The 24,436-nt window shown below is 47.1% G+C and overlaps 1 protein-coding gene across 1 annotated transcript in view; it reads right to left on the bottom strand.

The window, feature by feature from the left end:
• Ccnjl (cyclin J like) overlaps positions 1–24,436 on the bottom strand; it is a 57,935-nt gene that overhangs the window by 14,666 nt on the left and 18,833 nt on the right. Inside the window, exon 2 of the mRNA XM_059270365.1 lies at positions 15,528–15,741. Coding sequence (XP_059126348.1) covers positions 15,528–15,741 — 214 coding nt within the window. The remainder of the gene's footprint in view (positions 1–15,527; positions 15,742–24,436) is intronic.

Raw genomic sequence — 24,436 nt, 5'->3', positions numbered from 1 at the left:
AGCTGGGAGCTATGGGAGGTGGAGGACACCTGGTTCTCAGCGGCAAACATGCTTCCCCATCCCCCACCCCCACCCCTGCATCCAAGCAGGATTAAGTCTGGCTGCTTGCTCCATGAGGCCAGGGCACACATCCTCCATGAAAAACACCAGAGCATAGCTTCTGGCCTAAGGATAATACTCAACAGATAGCTCTGGTTTTCTTTCATAAATGGTTCCAAAGTCTAGAATTTTCTATACCACAAGCATGGACCTCATATACACGGTCCCAAGGCAGCCCAGTTTCCAGGAATAACCCTGTGGGTGCAGGCTTCCCACAGGCGTGGGTGTGAGGCCAGCTGCTGCCTCTTCCTGTCTAGCCACTCTGTGCTCCACAATATTTTCACCTCCCATTTCCTTTATGCTAATGAGCAACTGAATTCCAAAGCTTTTCTGGGGAAGACCTCTAGGGTCAACAGGTTTTAGCTTATTCTATGCACAACAGAACTGAAGTCAAAAGGGGGACTCACTACCAAGATACTTTCTGTAGTGAAAAAACCCTTCAGCCCACCTGAAAAACACACACAACCAACCCCAACCTTTTTGGCTTTTTGTAGCTACTGAGGCAGTTAGGAAAGATGCTTCCTACTCTTCCCCAAGGGAGGCACAGCCAGCGTCTTCCAGGAACTAGGACACAGGCGGAACAATATGGCATCGTCCTCAGAAGAGATCCGTAACCACGTGGCATGCATAGCACAGAGGTCAAAACGCACCGATGACACCCATAAGGTGTCAGAGGCTCAGCCAGGTCACTTTCTGGCATACGTACTCTGGGTTGAGTATCAACCCCTTGGGTCTATGCTTTCTGCTCTGTGGCATGGGAATAACAGAGTGAGTCAGGGAGGCACGCTGGGTTAGTGCACTTAGAACGGCATTTTTCTAGATCTTACTATATCCAGAACTAGGCCCATCCTCAGTTACAGATACAATGGCAGTTAGGTTTCTGGATGGACCTTGATAAAAGGGACAAAGAAAGCCAGGGACAAAGAGAGAGAAGAACCCCTTCACATCAGTATTTGGTGATCTCTGGGAAAGAAAGAGAGCTGTGATAGCCACAGGGCTTGGGGACCAGGCAGCACCCAACCCCAATGTTCCTATGGTCCTGCTGCAGCTGGGTACAATATCTCTGGCTTCTGTAAAGATGTTGAGGTTAGGGATGTCCTGGAGGAACCAACTTTCATTACCAGCCGACCTTGGGCTTTGGAGCCTTGGGCATATCTGGCAGGAAGGTGGCCTTGGGACCCGTCTGGCTGGGCTGCCTCCTCCCTTAGGAACAAAGAGAAAACTCCCTTCCTTCCCCCATCTCTCTTACAAGCAAAGCCACTCTGTCCACGGCTGTCTCCAGTGAGTGCATACAGCAGGCTGGATAAATAATGCATGAATGGACCTACGGACGGACGGATGGGTGGAGGAATGAGAAGGAGCACATTTCCGATGGCCTGAATCAATTCCTCAGTCCCGTTCGGGGGAAGAGCCTAAGGTGAGGCTGTGACTGGCTGTTTTCTTCAAGAGGAAATTGTGGAAATGCCTCTCAGGGTTTGTGGTGGCATCTAGCCAGCTGGGTCACACACAGGCTTCCCTTCTCACTGCAGGGACGTCGCTGCCTCAGGATGCAGAAATAGGAGCGATGACTTCACCGGGCAGCTTCAGCCAATCCCTGGTTCCATTGTGTCCTACTTTATAAGTGACCCAAATAATTCCACTGACTGAAATCGAGGATTTTAGGACAGGAGCCCATTTGTCATGTGCACAGCTGGCACAGGGTTTTGGGTAAGTGCTTTGTGTGGAAGAACCGAGTCCCAGCGTGAATGACGCTCCTTTAGTAGCTGCTGAGTAGTTACTGTCCATTCCCACTTGCGGGCACTGCCTCTGGACTGTGTCTATGGGGCGTCTACTAACAACAGCAAGGCTTTCTAGCGGCGGGCCAAAGGTGCAGACACCAGACGTCCTGGATCCTTCGTTCCAACATCTGCTGGGAGCAGAAAGAAGGAACAGGAGGGGCAAGCCGTCCACTGCTGGAGGTTAGGAGGGGAGCCACTTCCAGACACGGGGATAGTCCTGAGGGCCGATGCAGTCAGTGTGGGTCTGTGGCTTAGAAAGCAGAGGACTTGGGAGCTTGCACAACCTGTCTGCTGACCTGGGTATTCTTGGTACTGCCAAGCACAGATGTCATCCATCGGGTTGAAAACAAAGGCTGCTGCTGTGGGCCAAGCCCCACCAAGCCGTTCCAAGACATTTACCTGGTCCCCCTTCCAACTAACCTAGGTGTGTCTTTTTTATACAAGTTATCTAGTCCTTGAGCCTTGGTTTCCACCTCTGTTACGTAGGGAATATAACACTTACCTCCTCAGGGTTTGTTTTGGGAATTAAATGAGTCAAAATGTATAAAAAAAGAAAAAAACTTCACATAGCACATAAACAAAATAAACATTAGCAATTCCATCTCTCACAGAAGGTTAACCCACCACCTACACATTCTGATGATGAGGACAATATAGTGAAGCAATAAGACACTTCCATTTTTTTTTTCTTGTCTTCTAAATTTCCACAAGAAACAAAAGACCACTCTCCCACAGAGGCAAAACATCTTTAACTCCTCAGAAGGCAAGGCACGCCTGAAGGGAAGCTAGACTCCAGAAGTGGCAGAATAAAACTGCCAGAGAAGGTTCCAGAATGTGAGACTGCTGAGGCCAGGAATATCCTGGCATGAACCTGCTTTCACAAGTGCCCACAAGTCAGGAGACGTCAGATTTTCCTAGCAGAGTCCCAGAAACCCCATCGTGCTGGTGACAAAGAGGAGACTTTTCCTGTCTAGACATCAAAATGCTTGTAATTAAAATTAAGACGTGAAAGGGGAAAGGCAGCGCACGCTCCCCAAAGTCAATCTTAAAACTCTATGCTGATAGAACAAACACAGAGCAATGAGTTCTCATCTCACTACCAGGCCAGCACATTTCCCCTGAGTATGAATTTTTTTTTTTGGTTTTCTGAGACAGGGTTTCTCTGTGTAGCTTTGGTGCCTGTCCTGGATCTCGCTCTGTAGACCAGGCTGGCCTCGAACTCACAGAGATCCGCCTGGCTCTGCCTCTGGAGTGCTGGGATTAAAGGCATGTGCCACCACTGCCCGGCTTCATGAAATGCTTTTTAATACTGGCCAAAACAACCAACCATATTAGCTAGGTGGTGATGGGAAGGGTCTGACGAAAGGGAAGCTTACGTGACCAAGGCTCACCCCTGAGGCTAATGAAACCTTTACTTGAGCATCCCAGAAAGCCATGTCAGGGCTCGGATCTAGAAAACCCCCAACATGGTTTTCCTGGAGAGCACAGGGTATAATAAACAAGGCCTTCTGGGCTAGTCTTTCAGGATGTCAGCAGGAAATAGGAAAATGGGGTATAGGGGAGGGAGTGGTTTAGCGATACATTGAATATGCAGCATCTGGACGTCCTGGGTTCTATCCCAAGCCATCAAAATAAAACAACAGGAGAATGGGCGTAAGATAGTCTTGGCATTAATAAGGTGCACAATGTGGTCAAGATGCCAATATTTGGGGCTAAGAGCACTGGCTGCCTCTACAGAGGACCTGGGTTCAATTCCCAGCACTGACATGGTTGGTGGCTTACAGCTACCTGCAACTCTAGTTCTTAATATTTTTTTAAGATTTATTTATTTATTTTATGAGTGTTTTGTCTATATGTATGTATGTATGTATGTATGTATGTATGTATGTGTACCATGTGTGTGCCTGGTGCCTAAGGAGGTCAGAAGATGGTGTCAGATCCCCTGGAACTAGAGTTATAGATGGCTGTGAGACACCCTGTGGGTGCTGGGAGTCAAACCTGGGTCCTCTCTAAGAACAAGTGCTTTTAACCACTGAGTCATCTCTCCAGCCCCCTGATGCTCTCTTTTAGCCTCCATGCACACAGCCAGCCACACATGGTACACAGATATTCATGCAGGTAAAAAAGAAAAAAAAAAAAAAAAACAACCCCATACACATAAAATAATGAAATCCAAAAAAACATTTTAAAAGATACAAATATTCACCACAGAGGGACTCTGTAGCTGAGCCTAGCTCCTACCAGCCCTCAGGTAGCATAGCGCAGAGAGGGGGCCCCTGACTCCAGTGTTCTGTATTCTCCCTGCTCACAATGCACACTGCTTATTCCCTTAACAGCAAGGGCACATTGTTCTCTTAGAAGGGCTTGCTCTTAGCACGTGTCCCAAGCTCTGTTGGTATTTCAGGCCTAAGCCTGCATCTTTAGGAGAGTTTTTCAGACGATGACCAACTTGAAGATAGGGACTTAGTTTGTTTTATGGACCACTCCCTATCAAACAGGTACACAGGTTCAGGGTGACTAGTCTTTATCCAGGGATGCTGTGAACATCACTTCCATTCAGTATCACTTCTCTAGAGTCCACATCATTCCTAATAGAATGGAGTGTGTGTGTGTGGGGTAACACATGTGTGCGGTGGGAGCTACTGAACACTGCATATTCAATCAGTTGAAATCTAAAACTCCTGGGGGGGGGGCGGCAGGAGCTACAGATACTCAGAACCCCAGTTCCCAGACAAACAAGTCTGGGCTCTTAACCTGTTAAGGCATTTTGTACACTTTAAGAGCTTCAGGCCCAGTCAACTGTCTGACAGGCAGCTCTCACACAAAATCCCTCCCCTGAAATAGCTCCAGGCCTGCCAGCCGGCAGAGATGGGAACAGGAAATAGAAAAATCACCATGTCCCCTGCCTACTGGGCTATCATTTTTAAGCTGGTGCCGGGATCTGCTCTGCCCAGCTCTCAGCAGAGAGGCCACCCCTTCCAGGCTGTGTGGCCACCACCCGAATGTCACCGCTGAGAAGAGGAGCTGCAGATGCTGTAGCAGCCCTTGGGTGACACCGGTGAAGGGAGAGAGAGAAGACCCCCTTGTGACCCAATCCCTAAAGTGCTGAACCTTTCGCAAACGATCCCCGTGGCAGGACAAAGGAGAGGGGGTGTTCCTTCTGGTTGCTTTTCCAAGAATTATGAGGAAATAGTAAGTCGTTTCCTGTATTTTCAGGGTCTGTTTCCTTTCGGACTTGGGTTTGACTCTAGTAAGAACTCTGACATCTTGCCAGAACCCTTGAAAAAGATCACCTGGAAAAAGATCACCCCTTTGCTTTTAATGCCCGCATCAGTGAGAGCCTTGGAGGCATCTCAAGATTCTTAGCTGAGGGGGGGGGGGCGGAGAGCTGTTGTGCTCAGTCTCCTCAGGCTTAGTTCTTCCCTGCCCACCACAAGGGATTAAGACTGCTTTCAAGTTTCTGAAATCTCCAGCAAGATCTCCAAAGGGCGGCCCCCTCCCGCTCTGTTGCCAGAGCGGCAGCGGCAGCCCGGCAGAGTGATCAAAGCAGGGGGGGAGATGCTGTGAGAGGGATGCTGGGGTTGTGTGAAGGTGATTTCCTGGGAGAAAGCCAGGCTTTTCCTGTAATCTCCTGAGACCCTTAAGCAGGAGCCTGGCAGGCATCAGCCTTCACTGGTTTCTGCCTGAAGAGACACGACTATTGATTTCTGCTTTAAGGAGCCTTAAAAGTAACTAGTATCGTTCTCTTCCTTCTCTGAACATCACAGACAGAGCCAGGAACATGTGCAAAATGGAAACGCACCGAAGAGGGCCAGCTACCAGGGCACCCCGGTGAGAGCCAGGGATAGGCAGACACACCACTCAGGTTTGACAATGTATTGCTTAGGTGGAGAATGTATTGAGGGGAGTGGTACATTGGGAGGATGAAGCAGGGAGATGGAGAGTTTGAAGCCAGCCTGGACTAAATAACAACTTCCAAGCTAGCCCATTCAATAGAAAAAAAAATTCCTCAAAACAACAATCAAAAAAGGATCACCCTCAGGAGGCAGAGCCAGGCGGACCTTTGTGAGTTCGAGGCCAGCCTGGTCTACAGAGCGAGATCCAGGAAAGGCGCAAAGCTACACAGAGAAACCCTGTCTTGAAAAACCAAAAAAAAAAAAAAAAAGGATCCCCTAGACCTAGCTCTTAGTTCAGTTCAAACTCTTGCGCGCGCATACACACACACACACACACACACACACACACACACACACACACACACACACTCAGTTTTTTTGAGACAGAGTTTCTCTGTGTAGCTTTGGCTGTCCTGGAACTCTGTAGACCAAACTGGCCTTGAACTCAGAGATCCACCTGCCTCTGCCTCCGAAGTGCTGGGATTAAAGATGTGCACCACCACTGCCCAGTTGCCAATATATTTTTTAAGGATTTATTTTATGGGTATGAGTGTTTGCCTACATGCCTGTAAGTATACCATGTGTGTGCAGTGCCAGAATAAGGCATCAGGTCCCCTAGAACTAGTGTTATTGAAATTATGATCAGGTCGTCGCTGGGAACCAAACTCAGGTCTTCTGCAAGAGCAGCAAGTTGTCTTAACAACTGGGCCACCTCTCTACTATCCCCTGCCAATATCTTAAACATGCATATACATTGTGTGTGTGTGTGTGTGTGTGTGTGTGTGTGTGTGTGTGTGTGTGTGGTAGTGCTGGAGTTTGAACCTGGGGCCTCACACATGGTAGGCAAACACTGTACCATGTACCCTCACTTGCCCTATGGCCAAAACATTCTATTTGTGGGACAGGACTTCCTCTTACAGACTCACGTAAGTATGCAGTGATGCAGGGAACAAGACAGTGGCCATCTGGCTATAAAGAGCAGGGGAAAAAGTGGGTGCCAACTGGAAGTTCCATCAATGCAGATATCATTAAATAAATGCTGCTGATAAAATGGGGGATCATAGACAACCAATGGCAAAGACCATGCCCAACAGACTGAAGAAAGCGCTTTGTGTAAGAACCCATTTAGATACAATTCATTCATTCATTCATTCATTCATTCATTCATTCATTCATTCATTATTGTGCATTCATACATGCATTTATTTATTTATTGACTGATTGATTGATTGATTGATTGATTAATTGATTATTGTGTGGGCACATGTACCACACACGCATGTGGAGGTCAGAAGGCAACTTTGTGAAATCAGTTCTTCCCTTCCACCCTTATGTGGGTCCTGGGACCCAAACTCAGGTCATGGGGCTTTTTACAAAGTGCTTTCACCTGCTCCCTGAGCCACCGTCTCTCAGGGCCCAGTTAGGTGTCTTTATCCTGATGGGTTTTGTTCTTTGTGATGGTCACATTCTATAAAGTCACCCTGGACACTGAGCCACTGCCTTTAGGAGGAAGACATGGGGTGAGGGGTCCCCATGAACCTCTGACAACCACATTTCATCGGTCCGTCAATACATAGCTTTCCTAACTTTGAATTGTTTCCACTGAACACGCTGTATGGATGACTCATTAACACTGAACTCAAGGCAAAAAGCACAAGTAACGCCTGACAAGGAAACACATGTACCTTCCCGGAGAGGCACAGCACAGCTTTCCTGAGCATGGGAAACAGGGTGATAGGACTAGGTGTGGGGGCACTGAGACAGCAGAGCCATCCATAAAAACTCACGAGCATGAGGAAACCCAGCCCTACCTGGGAACCCAGAAGAATTCTTGTTTACCACAGGAGAGATGACACAAAGGCAGAGCGCGGGCCCTTTCCATCTCAGCTGGGAATACACATACAGGGCAGTTAACAGCTTCTCCTGCTCGGCCCATGGGCATGAGTGGAGGCAACAGCATTGATTTTTGCTTATTATTATTATTTTTTTTAATGAAGGCTGGGAGTGTAGCTCAGCAGTAGAGTGTTCGTCTAGCATACACAAGGCCTTGTGTGCGATTCCCCAGCACTGGGGGTGGAGGGGTGGGGGTGGGGTGTTGTTAGACAAATTCATAAGCACCAGAATCAACGAATAATGAGGATCGGCTGACTGTGTGTCAATACAGACAGAGAATATTTCCACAAAAATATACCAGCTCAATTTGTAGGAAGACACAGAAGCCTTTTAGAGGTTTCCTCCATCCAGTTAGGTGGACAATGATTTTATTTTATTCTTTGGATCTCATTTCTAAATTATAAAGCATTTCTAATTTTTTATGATTGATTATGTATACAGTGTTCTGCCTACATGTATGCCTGCAGTCCAGAAGAGGGAACCAGATCTTATTATTACAGATGTTTGTGAGCCTCCATGTGGTTGCTGGGAACTGAACTCAGAACCTTTGGAAGAGCAGTCAGTGCTCTTAACCACTGAGCCATCTCTCCAGCCCGCATTTCTAATTTTAAAGACCTGTAATGAGGAGATGAGCCCCTGTGCAGGTAAGCTACAATTGATAGACTCACTCTAGGCTGAGGGACCCTGGCTAAGAAAGGACCGCCATTCAGACAGGGGTCCTTTCCTGACAGAGATCACATGACTGCTTCCCACTCTTCTCCTGGGGAGGGGTTAGGGGCTGACATGAAGGCCATTGAAGAACTCAGTCTCACCTGTTTAAAACTAAGGTCTGGAGCTGATGAGCTGGCTCAGAGGGTAAAGGCACTTGCTGCTAAGCATGAAGACCTGAGTTTGATCCCTAGGACTAGGGCTCAGGATGGAAAGTGAAAGCTGATCCTTGTATGAACTGTCTTCTGACCTCCACAAACACACACACACACACACACACACACACACACACACACACACACACCGTCAGAACTTGACGCTAAGAGGCAGAAGGACCATCATCCCACTACCCCCACCTTCCATGGCTTTTCAGTGGTCAGCTAGGGGCCGGATGGGCTTCCAGCCCACAGGAAACCACTGAGCAGTGAGCACTGTTTTCCCAGGGAGGGTGTGGGGTCTGGAAGTGACCACGGAAGGCAACAGAGGTCTGTGTGGACAGAGCCCGTGGATTGAGACGAAAGAAGGGCAAAGAACTGAGAAGACTGGTGAGGGGCCCCGGCACCGAGTTTACTGGGGGTTTACGAGGATATGCTAACCCATGGCTTGTCTTCCTGCTAGGAAATGAGAATGGTTTCTCTCTTCCCTCCAATTAGGAAGACACACCATGCTCACCTAGGTCAGGAAGAATAAAAACCAATTTGTGGATATAGACTCTGAGTACAGGGGGAAATTATATATACAGTTTGTATATATAATTAAAAAATATTATTGTATACGGGTACACAGATGTGTTCATGATGTGTATATGTAAGTATGCAAGCCATGGTGTAAGGTCAGAGGACAACTTTGTGGAGTGCTTTATCTACATTAACGCCTGAGGTTCGAAAACTCAGGTTGCTGGGCTCAAGCCACAGGCACGTTTACCTGCTGAGACATCTCACCGGCTCCGTAGATTTTTAAAATTTTTTTTTTAATAATAAAAACTTGTTTCATTTTTTTTTTTTTTTTTTTCTTCACCATTAGGCCTTACATCGAAGGCTGAGGGATCTTGACACAAAGGCACTGGCCTCTCTGGTTTTCTCTCCCGAGTAACTAACTCCCTTTGGTTCCTGTCCAGGGCTAAGGATTTAACAGTTCCGTTCCTTTTTTCTTTTTTGGCTTTTCGAGACAGGGTTTCTCTGTGTAATCCTAACTGTCCTGAAACTCACTCTGTAGACCAGGCTGGCCTCGAACTCAGAGATCCACCTGCCTCTCTCTGCCTCCCGAGTGCTGGGATTAAAGGCATGCGCTACTACCTCCCAGCTCAATCTAGCTCTTTGAGTCAGCTCCAGGTGACTTCAGGGTCTCTGGAGGGTTCACCACAGACAACACAGATCTGGAAAAGGGGTTCAACTGAGACCCACACCTGAATGTTCACAGCAGAAGCATCAAAGTGACAACCACCCAATAATCTGAGAGCAGAGGGTTGGATAAAGGGACTGCGTCATCCACAATGGATGCGAGTCAGCAGAAGAGCTGATACGTGCTGTACCATGGACACGGAAAACACTGTTCACATTGTACAATCGATCCTTCCTACATGAGAAGCCAGAACACACAAGTCATACAGCTAGAAGGCCGGTCAGCAGCTGCCAAGGCCGGGGAGGAAAGGAACGGCAAACGCCTATCAGGACACGTGCTTCATCACTGAGCTACACCCTCAGCACTCTTTTTACCTTTTTCCCTTTTTTGTGAGACAGGGTTTCACTAAGTTACCCAGGCTGGTCTTGAACTCACTTGAAGCCCAGGATAGCTTTGAATCTGCCTAACCCTCTGGAATATTTGTGATTTCAGGCTCAAGTTGCTATGCTCACAAAGATTTTTTCTTTTTTCATTTTTTAGTTTTCTGAGTAGGATTTCTCTGTATCCTTGGCTGTCCTGGAACTCACTCTGTAGACCAGGCTGGCTTCCAACTCAAGAAATCCTCCTGCCTCTGCCTCTTGAGTGCTGCGATTGAAGGTGTGCACCACCACCACCTGGCTGGGATTACTTTTAAAGGGATAAAAACTGTTCTAGAGCTAGACAGAGTGGCAGCTGTGCACTACATGGCATGGACACACTACAAACCACTGAACTGTACTCTTTAAAAATTATTAACTGCTGAAATTTATATTATGTTATGAATTTTACCTTAAGCATAAAACAAACTAAGAAAACAAACTGTGTGACTTTGGGGTGAGTGACAAAGCCTCTCTGAACCTAAAATCACAGGCATATGACATCATGACCACACATGCTGGTTGGGTGGACCCTGAGGAGGGCCTATGGAAAGAGACCAGCACAGAATGAAATGGGCCTCCTGTAATGGTTATTAGGATGTGCTGGAGCAACTCACCTGACGTTTGGAAGTTTCCATGTTGTCAAATGATCCTTTTAAGTAACAAGAACACCAAAAAGACAGTTGGGGGATGGAGGATGGGTAAGATGAAAGATAAAAAAGGAAGATGACCCTACTCTACAGTATTTTGTTTTTGTTATTGAGATAGGGTCTCACTATGTAGCCCCGGCTGACTTAGAACTCACTCTGTAGATCAAGTTGGCCTTGAACTCACAGAGATCTGCCTGCCTCTGCCTCTACCTCCCCAGTGCTGGGATTAAAGATGTGTGTCACCATGATGTTGATTGTTTTGGATTTTTTTGTCTTTTTGCTGGGGGTGGACACTAGGGCTTTGCACATGCTAGGCAAATTCTCTACCACCAAACTCTACCCAAACCCTGTATCATATTTATATTATGAGTCTATCCTGTGTGGAGGTAGAAGACAAATTAGTCATGGAGACTAAGGGGCCACTTTGCCATAAGTTGACTGCCTGATCACCTGAAGTTCTACTTCTTTTATGAGAGCCTCAGGACCCTAGGCAGGAAGAGAAGTTCCATATATGCAAAAGCCCTAATCTGGAAACAGCTTTGTAAACCTCAGATTTTGGAGTTGGGGAGATGACTCAGCCAGTAAAGAGTACCAAGGCTGGATCACCGGCACCCTTGTACAAGTGGCTGCGTGTGCCTGTAAACCAGGGCCGTGGAGGTGGGGACAGGCGGATACCTGGGGCTTGCTGGTCAGCCAGCCTAGTCAAATGGCAAGCTCCTGGTTTGGTGAGAGACCTCATCTCAAGAAATTAACTAGAGATCAGCTGAGGAAGACACCTGAAGTCAAGCTCTGGCCTCCATATGCAGCTGCACAAATGTGCACACGTACACACATGTGCGCGCACACACACACACACACACACACACACACACACACACACACGTGTATACACCTACACATAAGACCCTGAGAACCTGGGACTGGAAAGATGGCTCAGTGGTTAAGGTGTGTTTGCTCTAGCAAAAGACTCCAGCAGTTTGGTTCCCATCATCCACATTCGGTAGCTTACAATCACCTGCAACACCGGTTCCAAGGAGATCCAATCCTCTAACCTTCATGGACACCTGTATTCACACACACACACACACACACACACACACACACACACACACACACTATCTTTTTTTAAAAAAAAAAAAAAAGCAAAACCCTTTGAATTCACAGGTGGGGACAGAGAGGCCAGGTTTTCTTATCTCAGAGTAATTTGACACTGAATCAGCAGAACTCCAAGCTTCCCTAGGCAAGGTGACCCATCCTACCTACCCCTGTGGCTGACAGTGAGCCCAGGAAAGAGGGGAGGGGTGAATAGGATTTCAGGCTGTCACAGGAACTTTTCTTTCCCTGAGCCCTGGAACATATGGCAGGTGTTCTGAAAACTCCATTTCGGCCTCCCCAGGCTGGCTAAGGCCCATCAACATGTGGGGAGGGGGGGAGGGGGGGCGGCGTCTGCCTCTCCATCTGGAAGGCCCTCTTCCTCCACCATGGTAACTGCAGCACAATGGAGTCTCCAGTGTGAGCCTAACATCCAGGCTCCCCAGACAGACGCTGGGGGAGAACTCCAGGGCCCCAAGGAAATCTAAGTCTCCTGCGCCCAGCAGGCCTCGATGCAGTCCACAGATCACAGAAGCAGCAGGCCAGAGGCCATGGTGTGCCTGAAACACGATGCCTGAGTTGCCCTTCTCTGATGGAGACGTCTCACAGGCCTCTGCATCTCTTCCTGAGATGATAAGATGCTACAAAAGGCTGGGCTCTGAGCAAAATTAGCTCCCACTGATAACTTGCAAATTCTAGCTGGTCCAGATTAGAGACAACTTACAATAGGGCGGAGGTCCTAGGGGAAAATACGACAGGGTTTGGGAAATTTGAAAGTCACTCTCCTGCCAGGCACTGTGGCGTATGCCTGTAATCCCAACACTGGGGCGGATCGCAAAGTTTGGGGGCAGCCTGATCTATACAGGGTCTTCCAGACTCACTAGGGTTAGATAGCAAGATCCTGTCGTCATATTAGGTATGTTTTCAAGGTCAAACAGAGATATATTTTAGATAGACAGGTCATCTTCAAACACTTCAGAGATCTGCAGAATATAGCATTTAAGATGTTTTAATAACATAGGTTCCCTTTTTTTTTTTTTTTTTTTTTTTAATGACTATGAGACATGTCTGCTCCTGGCAGCACCAATCTCCTTCAGAGAAGATGATGGGCATCAAAGAAACTCCATATGGAGTTTACTTTCTTTGTGGCAAAAGATAGCCACTGGGCAAGAAAATGCCCTTGCCTCAACTGCTAACAGTATGCTATCCAAATGAACAAGTAGGACACAAAAGAAAGGACTGCAGAACCTTGACAAGACAAGGTAGGACAGCCCTTCAGAATATCCTGCATCACAGAAAAGTCTGTCAGATATCTTAGGCCTGTAGGCCAAAGATGAATGTACCAACATTGCAGAGGAACCTTGGGTGACTGTCCAGGCAGCCAGCTGTTTCTGTCATTTCTCACATTTTTTGGAAGTCAATTGCTTGTACTTCCTGCTTACTCAGTTAATATTATTTCCTTCTTGGGTCTCTGACGGAGTTGATAGTTATAGTTTTCCTAGTTAACAAATGCAGAAAAGAAACTCATTAAAGAGGTGTAAAGTGTACAAGTTTGAAAGACATCAAAAGATAGTTTTGGGTTGGTAATACAAGTTAGGATAGAAAATGAATTAGGTACAACATTTTGGACTCACCAAAACAGGATAAAGAATGGAGTATTTTCTCTAAATTTGTCATATGTTTATGAACTGGACATTGCTAATGTAGTTCTTGACTATATTATATGTAGTTATTGTATTTACTGTATATAGTTTTTCTTATATTAGTTATAACCTTTATTATTTTAGACAAAAAACGGGGAAACGTGGTGATATATTGTTTGTAATATAGGAAATAAAGCTTGCCTGGCCGGGCGGTGGTGGCGCACGCCTTTAATCCCAGCACTCGGGAGGCAGAGACAGGCGGATCTCCGTGAGTTCGAGGCCAGCCTGGGCTACCAAGTGAGTTCCAGGAAAGGCGCAAAGCTACACAGAGAAACCCTGTCTCGAAAAACCAAAAAAAAAAAAAAAAAAAAAAAAAAGCTTGCCTGAAGACCAGAGGACAGAGCCAGCCACAGAGTTAGCCATAGAGATCAGGCAGTGGTGGCACACACCTTCAATCCTACAATCCTAGCACTTGTGAGGCAGAGGCAGAGATCTGCCTGGATTTCTGTGAGTTCAAGGCCACAGTGGGCTACATGAGATTAATCCAGTCTAAAAGAGAAACAGAGCTAGGCAGTGGTGGCATGTCTTTAATCCCAGTACTAGAAAGGTTGAAACAGGAAGTAATATGGCTGGGCAGAGAAAGGAATATATAAGGTGGGAGGAGATAGGAACTCTGGCTCTTTCAGGCTGAGGAGTCGGTGAGGTAAGAGGTGGTGGCTGTGGCTTGCTCTGCTTCTCTGATCTTTCACCTTTCACCCTGATATCTGGCTCCAGGTTTTTATTATAAGGCCATTTAGGATTCATGCGACAGGGAGAGGTTTCCAATAGGGGTGGGTAGCCCAAGTTCACAAATGCAGCAAGAAGCAATGAAGGAAGAGGTCTGTGATGGGACAGAGCTTCACCAGTGTGCCTGCCATCCAGGGAGTGATGAGGAAAGAAGACATGAATCCAGAGGGGAAAGAGCCTAAGATCTGGCCATTATACTGAGGCTCTTGGTCTGTCCTAGAGTGGTTTTTAAGTAGCAAGATGGCATAGCAGACCTCTGTGAGCTCATAGAGACCTCAGGAGCTCACCCAAGCTACAGTACAGTGATAGAGCAATCCTCAAAGTAATCCTCACTAAGAAGGACAGATGGCCAGAGATCGACTGTTTTCAGTGAGGCCTCTTTGGAAGGTGTGGGCCCTACAAGGAATGTGTTCAGGCCTGGTGGCTACATCATGGATCCAAATCAAGCTGTTCTATCTCTAGACACCTCTAAACACAGTGAGTGCTAGGGCCCATTCAGAGTCCTCATGGAAAGAAGCAGGAGACACGAGGTCAAGGACACAGGCCTGGCATCAAGCAGCTACAGTCTCAAATACTATCTGTCATATACTAGCTGGGCAACCCAAAACGAGTTTCTAAGCTTCTCTGAGCCTTGATCACACCAGTTACCAAGACTGTCTTCTAAAGCCACTGTGTAGATTCATCAAGATGCAACTGTGAATATCCTTATTTGCTGTGGGACTAATCCTTCTGTGTACTGTGAAGGTGTTTTGCTCTCATTGGTTTAATAGAGAGTCAAATGGCCAAGAGCTAGGCAGAAAGAGGTTAAGCAGGAGACCCAGACTGAGAGAATGCTGGGAAGAAGTGGGCAGAGTCACCAGTCAGATGCACAGGAAGCAGGCGATGAACATGCTGTGCTGAAAAAGGTACCGCCACATGGGAGAACGTAGATAAGAAATATGGGTTAATTTAAGTTGTAAGAGCTAGTTAGTAACAAGCCTACGCTATTGGCCGAGCATTTATAATTCATAAGTCTCTGTGTGGGTATTTGGAAGCTGGCTGGCAGGACAGAAAACCCCACCTACACTTATTAGTTTCTCTGGTATATTAAAGGTGCAAAAAATATTGGCAGTTATTAAGACAGTTCCCATCCAGCAAAGGATGAACACAGAGGCCATGGGAAGTGTACGGAAATAAGTAGTGGTTTAGCAGCAACTCAGCGGGCCACAAGTAAGTTTCTACTTACTTGCCAGCAGGAGGCAGGAAACAGCCACAGTATACAGCTGCTTGGAGGTGGTGATATTGTATTGGTCCATGAAGTGGTCCAGCAGGTAGATGGCCAGGTGCCGGGCTGAGGGGCACAGATGGCAGTGTTTGCTCAGCAGGGTCAGAATGTCTACAAAGAACCGACGGCTCTTCAGGAGCGGGGAGTGGGCGCGGAAGGTAGGCAGCTTCAGTTCCTGGAGGAAAGTGAACAGAAAAGGGTCAAGGACACTAAGACCCAGGGCCTGCCTGTGGATTGGCAGGGGTGGGCAGTGATTCCCTCTACGTCCTGCTCATTTGTTTCAAACCTCAGGTGGTAGTGCTTCTGTTCTAGAAACTCTAGGTCAGTTCTCATTCACCCTCCCTAAGCACAGGCCCATGAGTCCCATCATGATGACAGAGGAAGCCAGGCATTTTCCAAAGAAAGGTACTGTGCCAATACTTAAAGCTACAAAAGAATGGTGGGTTGAAGGCAGAGACCCACATCCAAATTCTGATTCTATCCGGCAGCCAAGTCACTTCTCTGCCTTTTTTCTTCTTCAGTAGCCGAGGTTTAATGAGAATGTGTGCCGGATGTCTAGCACACAGAAACCTCTCTGGGTTCTCTGCTAACTCCCCCTGTGTATAGGATTGTGAGTGGTTGTTTCCCCCAGTTTGGGAAAAAAAATAAAAACATGACTAAACTAAAAGGTGCTGTTGGACATGACTGTAATCCCAGTACCCAGGAGGCAGAGGCAGGAGGATAGCTGAAAGTTTGAGGCCAGTCTGTTCTACACAGTGAGTTCTAGATAGCCAAGGCAATAGCAAGGACATGCCTCAGTAAACAAACAAATAGATTTGAAAGACTAGTTCGAGGAACTAGCAAGTCCTGTCCACCGTGACCACTCATGGTGGACATTTTGCCTTCTGTTTCCACCCTTACTGTTTCCCACTACAGGCTCTGAACACCAACATTCTCCTCTCTCATGGTAATTTCTACACTACCATGTTTTCTGAATTTATCTGCTGAACACAAGAAAAAACAGGGAAAGAAATATTAAATCAAGAATGTGTTTTCATTTTTGAGACAGGGTCTCACTCTACGGCTCAGGCTAGCTAGAACGTACTATGCAACATGGCCTGTCTTGAAGTCAAATTGCTGTCTCAGCTTCCCAGATACTAGATTTCAGATGTAAGCCATCAAACCTTCTTTTTAAAATTATTTTTATTTTATGTGTATGAGTATTTGCCTACATGTATATGTGGGGTGTGTGTGTGTGTGTGTGTGTGTGTGTGTGTGTGTGTGTGTGTCTACATACATTCCTGGTGCTCTAGGAGGCCAGAAGAGGGCATCAGATCCCCTGGATTAGATTCTTGTGAGCTGCTGGGAACTGAACCTGGGTTCTCTGAAAGAACTGAAAGTGCTTTTAACTGCTGAGCCATCTCTCTAGCTCCCCACTTTTGCCCGCCCCCCCAAAAAAAATAAAGGACTATGTAGCTCAGTCAGGCCTGGAACTAGTCATCCTCCTGTCTCAGCCTCCCAAGGGCTGGGATTACAGCTGTGCACCACCACAGCCTGCTCCAACGAAGATTTTTACAATAATTTTTTCTCATATACCTAAGATATTTGCCTTTTAATCAGGGTAGGTTAGATATATGTTTAGGAAACATCTCCATGGCTCTTGGCTTTAGTGCTCCTTTCCTGGTAGAAACTCTGGTGTTAGGAGAGCAAAGTGGAGGAAGAGAATGGGCAGATGGAAGCCCAAGAGAGGATGAGGCAGACAAAGGTCATATATCAGCCTGTACAGCCCAAAGGCTGTAGGCACAGAACTAAGGAATGCTGGAGGCTGGACGCTGGCACAAGCTGCTGGGCTGTCCATAATGTGTCTCACTGGATCTGGAACATCACCACCATCTGGTTGCTGAAACCACTGAGACTGTTTTGCTCACAATCCAAACAGTCCCTGTTGGTCCTCTGGCCTGGACCTGTGGCATTCTGGGCTAGCTCAGCTCTCACATGTGGCTGAATGTAGCATGTATACTTTTCTATCTCTCACACACATACAAATCTTTTTTTTTTTTCATTTTTCTTTATTAAGAAATTTTCTACTCCACATACCACCCACAGATGCCCCCTCCTCCCTCCTCCCACCTCCCAGCCCTCTCTCCCAAGCCACCCCACATCCCCACATCCCCCAAATTAAGGTCTCCCATGGGGAGTCAGCAGAGCCCGGCACACTGAGCCGAGGCAGGTCCAAGCCCCCTTCCCACTGCACCAAGCCTGAGCAAGGCGTCCCACCACAGTCACTGTGCTCCCAAAAGCCTGCCCAACACATACAAATCTTATCGGCATTCTGTCAACTAGGGAAACAGAAGAAAAAACGGGAAGGAAACTGGCAGACAAGGAATCATGAGGACTTACTAGAAACATTAAGCAAACTGGTACCTTCATTCTCTGTCAGCCCACCTCTCAAATGGTGCTGAGGATCAAACCCAGAGCCAAACACACACTAGGCAAGGCCTCCCTACTGCACCCAGCACATGCTTCTCTAACTCTTTACTCAACCAGCTGCAGACTAAGACTAGAAAGGAGTGTCTGTTCATTCATTCACTAGAGATATGAACTCACTCATTTCACTCAGTAAGTATCACGAACCTTCCACATACTAGGCATTATTTTAGGCTCTAGGGATATAGCCGAATTCAGTAAGGCAGATTCAAACCTAACTGTAGGATTTGAAACTGAAAAACTCTTAAAGGGAAATGGAGTAGATGCATATGACTTTAGACAAAGCAATGGTTTCTTAAATATGATTCCAAAAGCTGAGGCAGCAGAGAAGAAGAAATATAAGGTAAATTTTAAAATTAAACTTTCATGCTGGAGAGACAGCTAAGCAACTAAAAGGGTCTGCTCTTTTCCCAGAGAACCTGAGTTTGATTCCAGCCCACAGTCCACAGCCGCCCGTGTAAATTCAGTTCCAAGGGATCTGACACCTTCTTCTGGCCTCTGTAGGCACTTACACATATGCATACACACATACACACACACACACACACACACACACACACACACACACACACACAGAGTTACAAAATAAAAACAAATCTTAAAAATAAAACAAAAATAGGCAAAGTATGGAAAAGGCATTTCTCTAAAGAAGATTAAAAATGGCTAGTAAGCAGGGGGCTGGAGAGATGGCTCAGAGGTTGAGAGCACTGCTTGTTCTTCCAAAGGTCCTGAGTTCAATTCCCAGCAACCACATGGTGGCTCACAACCATCTGTAATGAGGTCTGGTGCCCTCTTCTGGCCTGCAGGGATATGTGCAGACAGAACACTGTATACATAATAAATAAATGAATTTAAAAAAAAAAAAAAAATGGCTAGTAAGCAAATGAAAAGACGCTGAACATTGCTAATCACTAGGGAAATACAAATAAAACCACAGACTACTTCACACTCCTTGGAGACGAGTGTTACTTAAAAAACAATGAGCCGGGCGGTGGTGGTGCACGCCTTTAATCCCAGCACTCTGGAGGCAGAGCCAGGTGGATTTCTGTGAGTTCGAGGCCACCCTGGGCTACAGAGTGAGTTCCAGGAAAGGCTCCAAAGCTACACAGAGAAACCCAGTCTCCAAAACAAAAACAAAAACAACAACAACAACAACAAAATCAAACAAACAAATAAATGAACAAAAAAAAACCAACGCCAAAAAGCACAAGTTTAAAATAAACAAGTGTTGGTGAGGAAGTGGGCAAATCGGAACTCTTGATTACGGGTACTGGGGAAGTCCCATAGGACACCTCCTGTGGGAAGCACATGGCAGATCCTCTTATTACACCCAGTCACCACAGGAGCCAACAACCCCAGTCCTTGGAACAGACCTAAGAGAAATGAAAAGCACCGTGAAAGCTGCCCCTGCATGACAACCATACTCCCTACAGGGAGGGAGGCCGGTCCGGTCCGGCAGAAGCTTGGGTTCAGATCTCCCAAACCTCTCTTCTCTTCTGGCTTGTCCTCAGAGGTCAAGAGGTCAGCATCAGCTCTCTCTACAGCTCTAGAGCTTTGCTCCTAGAAAGTGCACAGAGCCTGGATACATTTCTTCCTGTCTCTTAGTTCATGTGGGAAGAAACCTAGTTTTAAAAAAAAAAAAAAAAAATCCCTTAATCCCAAGGCTTTGCTGAACTAGCAAGAGAACCAGAGGCCAGAAGACTTTCAAAATAATGGGTTTCATTCTGACATTTTCCTGTGTGTAACATTGTATATTGCTCTGTGTGTGTGTCTCATTTAGTTTAACCAGGGCCATCTGTGTGAGCACTAGATTGGAACTCTCCCTAAGAGCCTGCCGGGGTCACCAGTGGGTACACAACTGAGCGCAATGACTTTCCCCCTTCTCCAATGCATCAGAAGCCAAGGGTCCACTATCTTGGAGCCTTTAGCTGTATCCTCTTGCAAAGGATTATCCCAGCTGGTTGTGGTGACTGTTTATAGCCACTTCTGGTCACAAGCCCCTCACCTGAGTATCTAGCCATTCTCTACCACTCTTGCATACACCCCTGCCTTAACTGCACATGGCTTCTGGGAGGGGCTAGAATATACAGGCCTGGGGAGTCTTGGTGAAGGAAGCTCTTACCTTTGCTGGGTCAAGGCTTCCCAGGTGTGGCTTTTTTGGGAGCAGGGAGGAGCACTCACACCCCTTTAAGCAACTCCTATCCTCTGTAAGGAAGACAAACTCATTTGGTTCCCCCAGGACGGACTCTAGCTGAGACCTCAGGGGAAGGGATAGACCAACTTCTTCCACCAGGAAGGGATTTTAGCAACAGTAGCAAATTCGGGAGAAAGGGATAAGGCTCTCTGAACCTCTCCTCCATCGTGCGTGACTGACAAGCCCACTCTTGTGCAGACCCAGCGCAGGCACTGGCAGCTGCTTTGAGTTCCTAATTCCGATGGCTCTGTGCTACCCAGAAAATGGCTTGTTTGTTTTTTGAGACAAGGTCTTGGGTAGCCCAAGACGGCTTCAAATTCACTGCGCAGCCCAGGATGACCTTGATCTCCTACCTTATCCACCTCCCGGGTGCAGGAATTACAGGTCTGAGTCACTATGCATGGCTTTATTTTTATGTTTTGAGGCAGTCTCTTACAATGTAGAACAAGCTGGCCTCAAACTTGCTAAATTGGCCCAGGCTGACTTCAAACTCCGCCTTAGCCTACTACCTTCTGGGATTACAAGTGTGAGCCACCATGAGCAGATCAACATTTTATTTTTGAAGTCATGAAGACATTTTATTCCCAACTTAAATTAAGGAAATGGCCTGCCGATGTTGCATGCTTTTTGTCTACATTGTTCGGTGCATTCATGTGCTACTCCAGGAGTTCTAACTCCTTTAGGGCAGATTCCAAACCCCAGCACCTTGGTGTAAATACAACAGCTGGATGCCCAATAACTAACTGTTGAGGAATGGAGGAAGGAAAACATACTCAAGGTACAGCCTGGAGTCCAGTAGATGTCAGGGGATATCAGGACATCAGAAAACAAAACAGAGAAGTTTTTCTTTGGTTTTGCTAATCTGGAACTCACTATGTAGATTGGTCTGGTCTGGAATGTTCGCTCCCCAACCCCACTCTGCCTCCTGAGCGCTGGAATGACCAATGTGTGCACCACCCGGCTAGAGAGACAAGTCTTGAAAAAAGTCTAAGAATTTGCCTCAGAAGATGCAGCATGGGAAGGTTGCTCAAGCTGCACAGTATCTGTAAAGCAGAGGTAACATCTAGTGGTTAAAAGAGCCAGGCAGGCCGGGCGATCGGTGGTGGCCCACGCCTTTAATCCCAGCACTCGGGAGGCAGAGCCAGGTGGATCTCTGTGAGTTCAAGGCCAGCCTGGTCTACAGAGCGAGATCCAGGACAGGCACCAAAACTACACAAAGAAACCCTGCCTATAAATAAATAAACGAATACATAAATAAATGAATAAATGAATGAATGAATAATAAATAAATAAATAAATAAATAAATAAATAAATAAATAAATAAATGACCCAGGCAGGCCAGGTGAGCGGTGGTGGCACACAACTTTCATCCCAGCACTCAGGAGGCAGAGGCAGGCAGATCTCTGAGTTTGGGGCCAGCCTGGTCTATAGAGCGAGTTCCAGGACAGCCAAGGTTACACAGAGAAACCCTGTCTTGAAAACCCTAGATAAAGCAGACTGGGAAGGTGGGTAGGATATGATCTGCGAAATCTACCTGGTCTGAGGCGTCTTCCATAAGATCTCTGCACCAGCCCAGTACTGGGCTCAAGGTAGGCAGTCACAGCCGTTGTGTAGGGTTGCAGCTTCCCCAGCACCCCTCCCGACCTCCAGCAGACCCCACAACCCTGCAGGCAGGCCGCCTGGGGATTCCCTCTAAGCACCGGGCTCTAAATTCAGGCCATGGGTGTCTGGCAAGCTGCAGCTGCCATATTAGCCTTTGCCAAATGACCTTTGCCCGGGGCCATGCTACCCTCATCAGCCACAAAACACAATCACATAGAAAAGTTCCCGGCTTCTCTCCCTTGGAGCTCAAGGAAGTGAAGTTCAGCGCCTTCTTCATCTACCCCCGCCCCCCAACTCCTGTCAAGTGAGAAAAGAGAGCTCCATGGAGCACCCTATCTGTCCTCATACAGGTTCCTGGGAAAAGGCTCTTTTGCCTTGAGCAGCTTCTGGAAGAGGAAACTCAAAGAAAGGTACACAGTGCATGCCAAGGAGCAGGGAAAAGGAAGGCTTTCTAGAAAAGATTAGGCACCAGCTGACAAGACCCTGGCAGCCACAGCTAGCTCTTGGAGATGTTTTTCCTACTTCATCCTGACCCTCAAAAACTTAAATGTCATTTCCTGAGAAGACCCCCTGACTTCTATTGTTCCAAGTGAGGGTTCTCCTTTCTTTCTCTCCTCACATGCAGCTTATTCCCGGGCCCCCCCCCCGCCCCCCCTTTGGAGCGGTGGTTTTATGTAGCTCACACTGGCCTTAACTCACTACTATGTGGCCAGAGGTAATCTTGAACTTCTGATCTTCCTGCTTCCACCTTCCAAGTGCTGGGATGACAGATCACGAGCATGTACAACCACAAGTGGTTGATGTGATGCTAGGGATCTGGTATGCTAGGCAAGCCCATTACCCACTGACCTACATTCCCAATGTTTGTTCTTCATAGCTCAAATTCTGCTTATTTACGTGTCTTCCCACTCAACAGCAGATTCCAGACAGCCAAGGCCAGGTGCTATATATACAGTTTGCCCCACGCCCAATTCAATGGCTGACGCACAAGCAGGTGCTGAAAACGTATGTTGAGAGGAAGAGAATGGTCGTCCTTCCTCACGCCAAAAGATGTGTGGAAGCAGCTCTGGCCGGGAAGCTGAGTTCTACTATTTACTAACCTTGGGTACAGAATTCCGACTTTCAGAGACCTTGTCTGAGAAATACGGGGTCATGTTGCTATAAATTTAACGTATTTGGCACACACCAGCGATCCAAGTGAGAATGGAGAATGGCCCTTCCTTGGAGCTGAGTAATCAAACTCCAGATAAGTGGGGTTTATCTGAGGCCTGGAGCCTAGTGGAAGGCTAGAGTACTCTCAAAGGAACTCGCTTTGCGTAGAACAAAGTTTTCTACCTTGGGGTGTGTGGACAGCTGGGGCCAAGGGAGCCTCTGGAGAAAAGGACAGCTGTCTATTAGCTTGCTCTGCAGGGCCCCCAAACCAAATGGAATTAGTCATGCTGAGCCTGAGTTTCTTCCTGTTCCCCCAGAGAAGGGCGCTGCTACTTCGGAGTAGGAACAGCGGTGGAGGGCTTGCAGCAGCAGCGGGCTCGCCCTGTTGAGTTTGAAAGTCCAGCTGATTGTGTTGCTAACCCAATTAGCAGGGGAGAGGCACTCATTCCGCGGCTTTGCCCTCAGGACCTGCATTCTTCATTCCCCAAGCGCTCCTGACCTAAGCCTTCTCAGGCTGTAGCAGCTTGAGTACAGGAAGCAGGCCTTGCTGGCGAGTGGCCTGGATTTCAGGGACAAAGGAGCAGCATGCCCAGGGCGGCTTGCAAAGCTCTCTCAAGATCAGGCAGGCGCTTGGCAGGCATCAACAACCAGCTTGGCAGGGTGGGCTGCAGGAATGAAGCCAGGCAGGGTGACCTTCCTCTCGGCGGCACCGGTATAGCCAGCAGCAAGGTTGCAGGAGGGGTGTGTGTGTGTGTGACAACAGGGACAGATGGATGGAAGGCACTCCCAGACGATCCCCACTCCCCAGATGTTGGCCCCTTATCACCTGAGCCAGGCAGGAAGCCTTCTGTCCCAGGTGCATGTAGAGATGAGCAGATGGAGGCCAGGGACAGATGGCCACGGTCACCAGAACTCAGGGAAATGTACCTTACAAAAACCTGCTTTTGTTATCATAGCCAGTTTTTGTTTGTTTTTTAATAATTGACTATATATATATATATATATATATATATATATATATATATTTTTATTAAGATACACACCAAAATGTTTACAGTGGTTATCTGGGCAGGTAATGAAATAGTGAATGGTTTTTGTTTTCAAGCTTTTCAACACTGTCTGAATAAAAAAAAACAATATGTAATTTTATAATTCAATTACTGGATTTGTAGCTAGAAGAAAAGGAGAGGTATGGACAGGGCTAGGTCACTACTGTTTTGAGGCCCAACTCAAATGTTCTCCCCTCCCCCTTAATCAGCTCTTCAATTGTGAAGCTGCCACACAATCGCACCCCCCTAAAATGCATACAGCATGCCAATGTCTTCCTCAGTAGTTGCCTACTACTGAGTAATTTTTGTTAAGTTTTGTGTTCACTGATGAATTTTAAGATTTATTTGTCTTTTTGCGTATGTGGGTGTGTGCCTCCATGAGTTTATGTGCATCATGTCTGTGCAG

This window comes from Peromyscus eremicus, chromosome 8a (assembly GCF_949786415.1).
Source record: "Peromyscus eremicus chromosome 8a, PerEre_H2_v1, whole genome shotgun sequence".
NCBI lineage: Eukaryota > Metazoa > Chordata > Mammalia > Rodentia > Cricetidae > Peromyscus > Peromyscus eremicus.
This window is presented reverse-complemented; position numbering and strand designations above follow the sequence as displayed.